Raw genomic sequence first — 12,946 nt, forward strand, 5'->3', positions numbered from 1 at the left:
AGTTCAAAAGATGGTATTTTTTTCATATATATTATCATAAATCAAAATCCTAGCAATATGCACACCTCTGCAAAAGAATAACTTCCTATCTTGAAAACTGTTGGAGGAGTTATCCGTACAATGAGGATACCCTTTGGCAGCCCCCCCCCCCTCCCGCCCAACCGCCCGCCTTTTTAACCATTTTAATAACCATATTTTTCCGTTGGTTTAAAAAATGTATTTCACATTGTCAAAGGTATAAATCGATCGGAAATATCTTGATGAAATACCATAAAAACGAATTAATAAAAAGAAAGAAATGTTTTATTTAATATATGCATTTGATAGCTCATTTGTGGTGAATGAATTGATTGGTTAAGTCTCATGTCAAATACAAAATAAAACTACGAAGGTTGAGTAAAAATAACTTTAATAAATAGCATGAAAAAAGTTAATATCATCTGATCATTAAGATAAATAATTAAATATTGATGACATTTTATTGTAAAAAATGTCATATGGACACTGACATAATAATCTGGCACTGCATTATTATGCTCTTAAATCTCATAATATAATAACGTTAAACTTCACAAAAAATTGCATCAGCTTAGTTATAAAAGTACATGTATACTGACTTAATATATTTTTTCATATTGTCGAGCTACTGATGTCTCTTACCTTGATCCCAGGATATCCCTTTATAAATCTCTTTCCTTTCTCAAATCTTAGAAATACTCTTAGGTTAAATTTCAAGGAAGGGTCGTGAACATGTCTGCTGATGCCAAATATGGAATGACAGTTTAAACGAATAAGGTTCCTGAAACGCACCGAGTCTCATAAGTTCCTTAACGTAAAGAGTGAGAAAAATTCGAGATAACACTTTCCATTCATATAGAATGCCATAGCATGTCTGGGTTTAGTCTAGTAGATATGAAAGGTCTAATTTTTCTTATACGTTTCCTTTTATTGTCAGGTAAGAACAAGCTATGAATTTCAATTATTAATTAACTAATAATAATATTTTTGTTTTTAATTAAGATTGAAACTTGAGCTTTGGACAGTATAATATTTCCTGATTAGTTTATTAGAACGTGTAAATCCTTAAGGAGGCTGGATGATCAACAATTTACCATCAGATCTACCCAAACTTTTCAGTTATGATTGCTGAATAAATCTTAAACTATTATTTAGTAAAGAAAAAATCCATATGTTTTAACTTTTAAATTTATGCATTTCCCTATATTTTTATATAGAGATCTTAATCTAAAGGAGACCAATACAGTCTAAAATTGGCCATCGAACCCTAACAACGGTTTTCTAAGACGATAGATTGAATAGTATTTGCTTTTTGTTCGAATTGTCTACAAGCGCCCTGCTCATCACCCTGGGCTACGTTGATAAATTTCAATGACGGTGAATAATTTGTAGTGTGACAAATACAGGTAATGATAAGTGAAACGTTTTGGTGAAAAACACTAATTTTTTTTATCCATTATCGGCTGAGACTCCATTATATAAATCAATGATAAAAACTTTACCTTTAAATTAAAGTACTTTTAGGGTGGATCTCAAGACCTATTCATACCTAAATTTTGCAATTTATGGCATTACACGCTGTGCAGCAGCTTAATTTGAAAACCTATGTCTGTCGTGTTTACAGAATGAAAGCACATTATTGTCTCGCATCGTAAAATTTATACTATAAACAATGCATACAAGACAAAAATTTCAACTACAATTGAAAATCGTCCATCATTATTGCTCCAAATAGGGGATATTTAACGCCCTCTACGACCCTGTTCAATTTGGACGACACAGACTTAGGTTTAGAACAGTTCAACTGTTAAATTGAATTCAATTCAATCATAAACTTTTTCATAAAGACATTAAGAACAATAAGATGTTCCAACTAAGATCAATTTTGACTCATTGTTATTTTCTGCATATTAATTGCTCCCTGTGTATGGAGATTAGCACGACCCCAGGTAGACTGCAAGCCCTAGAGGCTTTCTTCTTCTTCCAATACAGTTCTTTCTAGCTTTCACACTTTTAGAAATTAAGCCCCGAACTCACCTGAGATTTACCACCCGGTAAAAAATGTTCGGCCTATAAAGGGGCATAGTCACGATTTTGGTCAAAAATTATTTTTTTGATTTTAATGTTTACATTGCTTCAGTAAGGAATTTTTAATTATGTAACTAAAATTTGAGTGACATCCGTTGAGTTATAAGCGAGTTACAGTGCTAGCAATTCTTTACTATGTAAACAAAGCTTTTGTTTACATTTTGAATGTTGAAGTGAAAAGTCTAAACTTTAGACGTTAAGCGTTAGGAACTGTTTATTTATGCTTAAGATGAATAAGAAAAGGAAAAATCAGCTTAAAAAAGATTTTTTATTGGTATATTGAACCTATATAAACAAAAACAGGGCACGAGCATTGTTTACATAACAAAGATTTACGAGTTCTATATCTTGCTTATTAAATAATGACTGGCTGTCAAATTTCATTTGATCATAAGAAATGCATTTCTAAAGCATTGTAAATAATAAAGCAGAAAAATTGAATTTGACCAAAATCGTTACTATGCCCCTTTAAGTGTTATGACGAAATATAAAGCGGCATGGTCACGATTTCTATTCAAATTCTATTTTCTAGATTTATTGTTAAAATTACAATGTTTAAGGCATGCATTCCTAATGATCGACTAAAATCGTACTTGTCTAGAGAAATTACATGTAGCAAGCTACAGAGCTCACAATTTTTTGCTATGAAATCTAGGCTTGTGCCATATTTTCATCTGCTAAATCATTTTGAACATACATGTAGATGAACCGTTCCTACCGTTTGTCACATTCATTTTAGGTCTAAAACTTAAATTTTCTATTCTGAATCAACATGATCATAATGAAAAACATCACATGAAAACATAACATAGAATTGTCAGCTAGGTATCTCACTTATATCTTTACGACTGACACTCCAATTTCAGTTGACTATTGGAAATGCCTTCCGGAAGCATTATAAACATTAAAAACGGAAATTTTGAGCGACGTACTAGATTCTACAATTATTATTATTATAGTTATCACTGCACTTCCTTTTCAGTGTCAGTTTCTCAGCATGATTGCCAATATTCGTCATGTACGTCGAAGTGTTTGCTTGATCCGTGTGTGACGTCTCTCTGTACTTATCCGGGAGCTCGTTGTTTGTACGTTTCGGGGTTTTTTAAAAAATATTTTAATATTGTTTACATTTATATTCTTTTGTGTGTATTACTACATGCATTCCAAGCACCAAAATGCACCGTTCACAATATATACATCAGTGTGAGAGATTTTTATTAAAATGTACTTTTAAGATAAAATGTTCTCTGAGCATGTAAAAGCTAATTAATGTAGATATCATGGTAGTAGAATAATAGTATAAATTGTAGCAGGCTTGGGGCGAATTACAAAGTAAAGTAATGCATTACATTACCATTACTTCATGAATTGGGGCATTTTACCATTTATTTACCATTACTTAATTTTCTTGAAGTGCATTACATTACCGTTAAATGAGTAAAGTAATGCATTACCATTACCATTCCTTTGTGAAAAGTCAATAAGATTTAAAAAAGTAATTTAAAAGCTAAATAAAGAGAGTTTTCATGGATGTTTCATAAATAAAACATGCTTAAACATATTAACAAGTTCATATTATGTAGTTGAAAGTTGTATGTAGGACTAACTACTGCGGTGGATGCGCGGCTGTTTGGTTAGATGGAGACAGGCGACTGACCACAGAGGAATGTGGTGGTACAGAAGCACTTTCTGCAGCGCCTATAACTAAGTGCTTAGACACTCTATCAAACTGTTCTTCCTATGGTCGTTCAGCTTGTTTGCCCCCGTACACATTATGGGCCAGAAAACATTGTCCTTTGTTTTGTGGCTTTTGCACAGGTAATAAAATCATCCATTCTGGCGAATATATATGATTTGTAAGCACAAAACTACTTTTATTTTTAAAATATGCAATAAAATCACAAAATGATTCTCGTATGTAGATGGAATCATAAAACTACTCAAAAAAAATATTTTAAGTTACACCAGCGGCGCCTGTGAATAACTGCTCGGACAAACTACCAAATTGTGCTGACTACGCTCGTTCAGTCCGTTCAGTGTGTACGCCATTGTACGCGTCATGGGCCAAAATCAACTGTGCTCTGTTTTGTGGCTATTGTTCAGGTGATTCTTATATTCGTTATGGCAAAGACATTCTTTGAAAGTACAAAACAACTTTTATTTTTGAATTCTGCAATGCAATTACAAATATGGGTTTTAAATGTAATAATAGACATAATCAAAATGATAATTAATAATGTACAAGCTAGGATATTTGTATTTTTTGCAAGGTCATTTTTTATACGTCGTCGTTCATCTATTAATTATAGTCAAAGCATCATTTCTTAACATATTTAATCAATTTTTTATAGTTGATACAACACCGACGACAGCCACAGCGCCATCTACCAAATCCACAAAAAATACTCCGTAACTTCCTGTTGAGTTGGCCATTTCTTTCCTTCTAGTATATATGTATTTCATTTGATCAATGGTTAATTAAAAGTATACCAAAAAAAATCCTTACAAAAGTCATGTTTGTCATCGTTACACGGGGTCGTTAAAACAGTACATAAATTCTCTTTAGACAAAGGGTATTTTCATTTAATATGTGTCATCGCATAAAATTTAAGCATTGACTACATGTACTTAATTTTTATGTCGTCGGTCCTATAACACAACAAGTGGTACAGACAAATTGAATGCCGCGCATTTGCAACAGGTTAAAGTGTGAATGATGAAACATGTGCGTGACTTGGAAATGCTTCAGAAAAAAAAATTAAAATCTAGTACTCGAATGATTCACTAGCAATGCACATAAAAGGGCCATCACTTCTTTGACATCGATTGACCTTTCCAAACCGGAACAGGAAGACGCCTCTACAACAAAGACCGACGCCGCACTCCGCACTGTCCGAACACTGGGTTCCTGTGAACAAAATGTCGTGTTTAAGCATGTTTAAATTGACGGATTCTAAATACATGTACATAGTACATAGGCTTTTTCCCCTCTTCACAAGTTTGTATAATGCCGCAGTTAACTGAATTGAAACCCAGTGTATATATAAACAATGAAATGCTTTTTTGGTGATTCATTCGGGATATGATGGTACATGTACATGTAGCGACATTGCAGAAAAAATACATAACCCGCTAACGCGGTTACGTAATTTTTTTCTGCAATGTCGTAATACCATCATCAAAGAAAGCATTTTATTGTTTATATTAAAATCTTTCTTTTAACTAATTAATAAATTGATTGTGAATAGTTAATAAATTCACTAAATTACTGATGTACATTAGTACATTAGCTAAAAGAAACAGCGAAATCGTCTCCTGTGAGACTTTGAGTCTGACATCATTATCATGATTATTTCGTGCAGTCTGTGATTTTTCTTAGGTCGTTGTAGATTTCGACCAATTGATCGATAAAGAGGGCGTGTCAATTTCACTATTGTCAGTTTCTTGTCCGGTTCAGCAGCTGTAGATTTCGACCAGTCGGTAAACGGGGCGTGTAAATTTCAGTCAGCTGGATGTTTCTATAGAGCTATGAATGCACTATTAGTGCTTTTTTTCATATAAGAAGCATGGTTGATAAAAAGAAATTACCTATAGGTTTGAGAGCCTCGGGATTCAACTTTGCATTCTCTATATTCCTGCAGATTCCACCTTCTCGACACAAACACAAGACAAGAAAATCAGTGCTGCATTCATTATTTTCAAAAAATCTTTTAGCATGAAAATGGTCATCAAAGAATCAGATTGGATAGGTGGGTTGGGGTTACATGTACCTTGTTGTCTGTCTCTTACACACACGTCTTTAGTGTCGCAGCATTCGCTCGAGCGTCGGCAAGATTCTTCGCTTTCGGCACACTGTTTAAAAATTGAACAAAAATGTGATTGAACAGGATTATTTCATTTTAACATGCTTATGACAAAGGATTGACAGGACAATTCAATACAGATGTAATTCTTGATATCCCTTAATTTTACGTCTCGCTTTAAGATTTGACAAAAACTTGACGAAAGTGAATTTGGTATAAGCCTAAATGTAATTTAAACGTATTTGATGTATTGTTAATTTGCTGTTGATAAATTAATGAATAGATAAATAAACATGAAAATAAATGACTAAATGATTACTGAATGAATAGAAACTGAAAAATTGTTGTTGATCTAAAGCCTCTACAGTCTTCAAATTCCCTTTATTTTAAAACCCCCTTCCACCAAATATCATCCGTTAGTCAAATTAATGAAGATTTTTTTTATACATACGTCTCCAAAATAATATATGGTAAATGTACAAAATTTGTTTAACAAATTTATGAGTAATTACTCAATATTTCTGAACATTTTTAGATTTGACTTTTCTTGAAAAAGAATATGTTGATGCAATTCAAAATGACATAATCAATATGATGTTTTACAAGAACAAAACATGTGGAAAAAAAATATTAGAAAAACATTAAATATTTATTCTAATATTTATGACTTGGTCAATTTTTTTTTTAAGTGTAAATGTATTTCTGAAAAACTGAAATAATTACTTCAAAATAAATCAATAAAACTTCGATGTTTCATTTGCCCTTAGATCCAAAATAAAGAAAAAGTTAATAGAGGTGAGGAAACAAATTTGTAGGTTCTGAAAAGAATCAAAATCATCAATGGTTTGCATAGCATAAGATGATCTAAGATAATTAAATCTTTACAATGGTCGCGTATAGTTTGGCGTATTTCGTCTGGTAACATCTCTATCCGTACCCAATTGTCCAATTTCTGCCAAACCCTGCTGTTAATAATGCGCATATATCGGGGGGGGGGGGGGGTCATTGCAGGCACGCAATACAGAAATTCAAAAGCATAAAACAACTAATGTATCTTTGATATAGATCTCATGCTATCGAAAATGTTCAATATAAATCCGCATGGCAAGGCACATTTTAAGAGCCATGGACACTCTTAATTCTTAACCCCCTGTCAGTGGAAATTGATGCGACCAATTTTCTGCTTTTTTGTTTCTGGCAATTGATGCTGGAGAGTGCCACTTCCACCATTGTGATGGATGCTAAAGAACAATAAAGACTTCATAATTTACTACCAAGCCTTAAATGTTAGTGCCGATAAGGATAGCCTTTCGTTATGAGATATGGAAGCTGTCAGACTTGGACTCCCACTAAGTCTTATAAAATCTCGTTATAACACACATTATTGCCTTGTTTAACGATCTATAGAGATGAATTTGTTCTCTGAAAAACAAACACTTTATAATTGCATAAACTGCATGCGCCATCTCTCTCTCTCTCTCTCTCTCTCTCTCTCTCTCTCCACTGCATGTACTGACGTCATAGACAATTAAATCAATGGTCCATACATTAAAGAAGAATAGGCTGTTTCTTCTGTGCAACATACTGATCGACAATCAGGGTAATATCACATACTTTATGTCTTACTCACTTTATGGGTACATGAAAATAAATCCAATGACATATGTAAATATCAATAATAAAACGAAAGTTAAGATTGTCGAATTTTTTTTTTTACGTAATTCGATGACGTGCGTTATTTAATTTTATTTTATTTTATTTTTTGGCAATGCCATCTTCCTTCAAACCCACATGAACTTCCAAAGGATTCATTTTAATGTTTATCAATCACACTCTTAAACAATGTTTGCTAGAGAATGACAATAGTTACATAAATGTACATGTTGAATTTTTTTGGGGATACAAGATATGATGTTTCTGTAATATTAGAAATTCGTGTATTATCAATTTATAGATCGAAGTACGAGGGAAATAAAAAATCTTTATGTATTGGGAATATCTTATGCATGACAAAACATATATGTTGCTTTTGGGTGGGGTTTTTTTTTTAACATGGATGCTCTAAAAAATCATTTAAAAATCAAAAAATGTATCTTTGTCGTGTACAAAGATATTGTTTGTGAATCAAACAAAACACCAGTTTATTTTTTGTTAAAATAACAGGAAGTGAGAAAGCTCAAATGTCCGAGGAACAAAATACCTAGAGATTATTAAGGTATAATAATGAAAGATTGGAACTTGTTTTCAAAAAACATCGATTTTTTTTATTTTTTTTTGTCATTCAGGACAAACAATTAGTTTTAATAGCACTAGCATTCACATTCACACCCATGAACGTTTCAAATTTCAGAAAGAGCTGCTAATTTCGTGGTTTCTGCGGCTTAATTTCCCCGTGATATCGAGAATGCGAGAACTTATTCCAGAATATGCAAATGTAACGAGACTCGAGGTACTCGTTCATTAATTTGAGCATCGGAGATGAAAAGCTTTAATATTCCGCAAGAATATATTCTGCAAGGATCTAATTTCTCTGGAATACATCCACGCACTTATTCGATCTTAAACTTCCCATGGATGGGTTGAGATGAAAATTAAATTTTTGTCATTAGCAGCCTCTGAACTATTTTCCATGCTAAAGATGAATTTCATAAGAGAGCTAATATCTGCCTTCATTTAAATACATCCGAGCTTACTCAGATTTGCATATTATTCTCCGTCCAATTATATATCGTACGAGAGAAAAAATACATGCTTCAAGAAAATACAAAACTGTTCTAATCTCGTTTGTTTACTAACGGAACTTCTTCAAGCTATAGTTCGAAAGTTCTACAGAAACTGAGAATACGTCGGATTTTTTAAAAGCCCGTCTCTACAAAAGCCGAAAAGGCTCAGTCGAGATTCGAAATAAGAGTTCGAATGTCGCATGACTGCTCTCTTTGGTCGTTCAGACAAGCATATGAAGCCAGCCAGTAGCAGTCAGTGCAAAAAAAGACCCGATATAACCTGCTAGTACAGGTTATGCATTTTTCTGCACTGCTCTTTACCTTCATACCTCCAGATCCATGAACCAAGAAATTGTTGGGGTTTTTAGGTCACCTGAGTCACTCAGGTGACCTATTGCAATTGGTCTTCGTCCGTCGTCGTGCGTCGTGCGTCGTGCGTTAACAATTTTACATTTTTAACTTCTTCTTGAAAACTACCAGGCCAATCGTTACCATTTTTGGTGTGAAGCATCTCTATGGTAAGAAGAATCTAAATTGTGAAATTTATGGCTCTACCACCCCTGGGGTGCCACGGGCGGGGCCAAATATGCAAAAAAAGCCAAATTTTCAAAAATCTTCTTCTCTACTTCCACACAACTGAGGAAAAAACTGAATGCATGGTTATGATGTCCATGAGGCCCTCTACCAAAATTGTGAAATTTATGGCCCCTGGGTCTGGGGTTCTGGCTCTAGGGTGGGGCCAATATGGCCATATAGTAATGTATTAAATCTTAGAAAATCTTCTTCTCTACTCCCATATATATTTGTTAAAAACTAAATGCATGGTTATGATGTCCATGAAGCCCTCTACCTTAATTGTGAAATTAATGACCCCTGGGTCAGGGGTTCAGGCTCTAGGGTGGGGCCAATATGGCCAAATAGTAAAAATGTATTAAATCTTAGAAAATCTTCTTCTCTACTATCATATATATTTGTTAAAAACTAAATGCATGATAATGATGTCCATGAAGCCCTCAACCTAAATTGTGAAATTCATGAACCCTCGGTCAGGGGTACAGGCTTTAGGGTGGGGCCAATATGGCCATGTAGTAAAAATGTATTAAATCTTAGAAAATCTTCTTCCCTACTCTCATATATATTTGTTAAATACTAAATACATGATTATGATGTCCATGAAGCCCTCTACCTAAATTGTGAAATTCATGACCCCTGGGTCAGGGGTTCAGGCTTTAGGGTGGGGCCAATATGGCCAAATAGTAAAAATGTATTAAATCTTAGAAAATCTTCTTCTCTGCTCCCATATATATTTGTTAAAAACTAAATGCATGGTTATGATGTCCATGAAGCCCTCTACTTTAATTGTGAAATGCATGACCCCTCGGTCAGGGGTTCAGGCTCTAGGGTGGGGCCGATATGGCTAAATAGTAAAAATGTATTAAATCTTAGAAAATCTTCTTCTCTGCTCCCATATATATTTGTTAAAAACTAAATGCATGATTATGATGTCCATGAGGCTCTCTACTAAAATTTTGAAGTTCATGACCCCTTTGTTAGGTGTTCATGCTCTAGGGTGGGGCCAATATGGCCATATAGTAAAAATGATTTAAATCTTAGAAAATCTTCTTCTCTACTCCCACACATGTGGGCAAAAAACTGAATACATGGTTATGATATCCACAATCTCCTTTACCTAAATTGTGAAATTCATGGCCCCTGGGTCAGGGGTTCAGGACATGAGGGGGGGGGGAGGGGCAATATGGCAATATAGTGTTAATGCATATAATGTTTAAAAATCTTCTTCTCTATTCTCACACATCTGTATAAAAAAACCGACTAATAATTGTTTACCAGGAAGTCCTCTACTGAAATTTTAATTTTCATGTCCCCTGGGGTATGGGTTTTGACTCTAGGGCAGGGCCAAAATGGATGTATAGATGCTAATGCATATAACGTTAAAAAATTATCTTCTTTACTCCCACACACCTGAAAGGAAAACTAAATTCATTATTTTGTAGACCAGATCTTTTAGTTTTTCACCAAAATTATAGGTTTCACAGTTCTTTTTGAATTAATTGTGGTTGCCATTACAAATTTATAATTTTTCTACTCCAGTATGAAACCTAATTAATTAGATGCATATATGAGACTCCATGACAAGTTTGTGTATTGGATATATGCTACTCAGGTGACCGTTAAGGCCAATTGGCCTCTTGTTTCAAACTTTTATTCGTATCTATAATTGGAAATTTAAGATTTTTGTCAAAATGCTAAGTCTGCAATAAGCAAAATCCACAAAACTTGCACGTGACCGTGTCGTAATGTTATAAACTGCATGAATATGCGGCGTAAAATCATATTGAAATAGATTAATACGATGTAAAAAAGAATACGGTCATTTTTTGTCACCTCTAAAGTTAATTATAAATCGAGATTATAAGAACAAAACTTATTATTTTGTGCGATTCAGTATAAAATCTGCACATTTTTTTAATCATCTCATCGACGAAAGATGAGAGACAGGAAACTCCGATCGTGATGAACTCATAGATTATCTGCGCTGAAATCGTGATGCCTCCTGCGCATGTAATATGGTATCTTATTTCATAGTATTTTAATATAGTAACAGTGTATCTAGTATGTTATTTGTACCCTACCGGTGAAATGGAGGTGGGGGGTGGGGCTATCGTCTATCTGGCGGTAGGGTACATTCTTTATCGCGGTTTGTCAGCTACATGTATCCTGTCCCCAATTTCTTCTTATTGTGTGCCGAATTGATTCAAACCTCCCAGATGATGTCTTTCAGATAAGTTACATGTATTTTTGCTGCTTTTAATGAACATGTATTTCTGAAATTAATTTCTTTTAATGCAATTCTTATTGCTTTCCAAAATAGCAAGGAACGAATCTTAAAACTTAAAATTTACGTTAAGTAGACGAAGTGTACTTCCGAAAGATTTCAAACTCTTACTCCTGTAAATTAAAACAAAACATGATTTAAATCATTATGTACACAAGTAGCTCTAACAGCGTTTAAATCTCAAGTCTCTCAAATGCATCAAATGATGTTCCTTAGTTGTAACATTACACTATTAGTTAAAGATTCACATGGAGGGCACCCGTATGAAGCTGTCACCGCAAAGATAACAAAATAGTTCAAAGCGTTTCATGTGCGCAAATAATAAATAAATGTTTACCGGATGCCTCATACGGACATAACTGATCGGCCGAAACCGATCACAGCAATTCATTGTTTTAAAATGGAGAGGGGGGTGTTGTTGTCGGTGGGGATCATGCATGTTTATGCAGTACTCAAATGTTTGCTTTGATTTAAAAGAAAATACAAACACGAGAGAGAGAGAGAGAGCTCGAGAGAGAGAGCTCATATTTAATATAGAGAGAGAGCTCGAGCTCGTATTTTTGTCAAGAAAATGAATACTATAGAGGGAGCACACTATGTGTCTGTGTACTTTTAAGCGATTATGTATAAATTTATATTATGATTTTGAGATTTTTTAGAAAGATCAAACGTACTTATCTCAATGACAGTCCATTGGTCAAAGTGTAATTAAGAGAAGTTTTTGTACATAAAAATAGATTTAATATTTTTATACTGATAATACTAGTACGATAAGTGTACATGGAAATAAAAAAAACGAATTCAAAAAATAAAGACTCACACTCAGACTTCTGCGATGCTGCTTCCAGTTTTTGTTAAAGTACGGTCCACTGCCAAGGTACTGGTACCAATAGGATTCCACACCAACGACCAACAGACAGACAAACACAAATCCAGACCTCACACTGAGCATTTTAAGTATGTCTGTATGTAAGGAGTCTTCCGTATAGGTAGCAAGTTGTGGTCTTTGGAATGGAGAGCGATAGGCGAGGTATGTTAAACTGTGTGGTCTCCTTCTCAACTCGATTGATAGAAATAATTTTGACGCAGAGAGGGACTTTTTTGGAGCTTTATAGTCCGTTATTGATTTCTGTAGAAATGCATTTGGCTACAGAAGGAAGTTGACTTTCTATCTCATATTTATATACGAATGACCCTTAGTAGCATTTGAGACATGCAAGGATCTATACCGGCGCATTAGCTGATTGCATTTTAAGTGTAATGCATCTGTAGTACGATACTCATAAATTGATTGTAAATCCAAGCACTCTGCACATGCGCCCTTCCACTTGATTTTTTTAAGCGGATATAAATCTGAATCTTAAAGATATACATGTGCATGTTATAGCTCTTCGTTACGCTTTTATATCTTTCGTTAGTTACATGAGTGACGTTTAAATACTGCTGGCCATTTATCC

At 34.0% G+C, this 12,946-nt stretch overlaps 2 protein-coding genes across 2 annotated transcripts; one reads left to right on the top strand and one right to left on the bottom strand.

Annotated features, from left to right (window-relative positions):
* Positions 1-849: 849 nt before the first annotated feature.
* On the top strand, positions 850-4,653 carry LOC128167885 (uncharacterized protein ZK673.1-like). The gene is made up of 5 exons (XM_052833852.1): positions 850-955; positions 3,089-3,191; positions 3,707-3,924; positions 4,066-4,209; positions 4,458-4,653. Exons 1-5 carry the CDS (start codon positions 889-891, stop codon positions 4,517-4,519), a joined length of 594 nt encoding a protein of 197 aa, XP_052689812.1. The 5' UTR covers positions 850-888; the 3' UTR covers positions 4,520-4,653.
* LOC128167892 (uncharacterized) lies at positions 4,423-12,714 on the bottom strand. Its single transcript, XM_052833867.1, has 4 exons — positions 12,310-12,714; positions 5,877-5,958; positions 5,695-5,754; positions 4,423-5,014 (listed from the first exon to the last, which is right to left on the bottom strand). Exons 1-4 carry the CDS (start codon positions 12,439-12,441, stop codon positions 4,872-4,874), a joined length of 417 nt encoding a protein of 138 aa, XP_052689827.1. The 5' UTR covers positions 12,442-12,714; the 3' UTR covers positions 4,423-4,871.
* Positions 12,715-12,946: the final 232 nt, after the last annotated feature.

Source organism: Crassostrea angulata, chromosome 1, assembly GCF_025612915.1.
Source record: "Crassostrea angulata isolate pt1a10 chromosome 1, ASM2561291v2, whole genome shotgun sequence".
NCBI lineage: Eukaryota > Metazoa > Mollusca > Bivalvia > Ostreida > Ostreidae > Magallana > Magallana angulata.

Bases quoted from the DNA above. Each gene is read 5' to 3' on its own strand.
- LOC128167892 (XM_052833867.1), bottom strand. From the start codon at position 12,441: ATGCTCAGTGTGAGGTCTGGATTTGTGTTTGTCTGTCTGTTGGTCGTT. The intron at 5,959-12,309 runs GTGAGTCTTTAT...ATTTTTAAACAG, and splicing joins AGCATCGCAGAAGTCTGAGT to TGTGCCGAAAGCGAAGAATC. The intron at 5,755-5,876 runs GTACATGTAACC...TGTGTCGAGAAG, and splicing joins TGTAAGAGACAGACAACAAG to GTGGAATCTGCAGGAATATA.
- LOC128167885 (XM_052833852.1), top strand. From the start codon at position 889: ATGTCTGGGTTTAGTCTAGTAGATATGAAAGGTCTAATTTTTCTTATA. The intron at 3,192-3,706 runs GTACGTTTCGGG...AGTTGTATGTAG, and splicing joins TATCCGGGAGCTCGTTGTTT to GACTAACTACTGCGGTGGAT. The intron at 4,210-4,457 runs GTGATTCTTATA...AATTTTTTATAG, and splicing joins GTTTTGTGGCTATTGTTCAG to TTGATACAACACCGACGACA.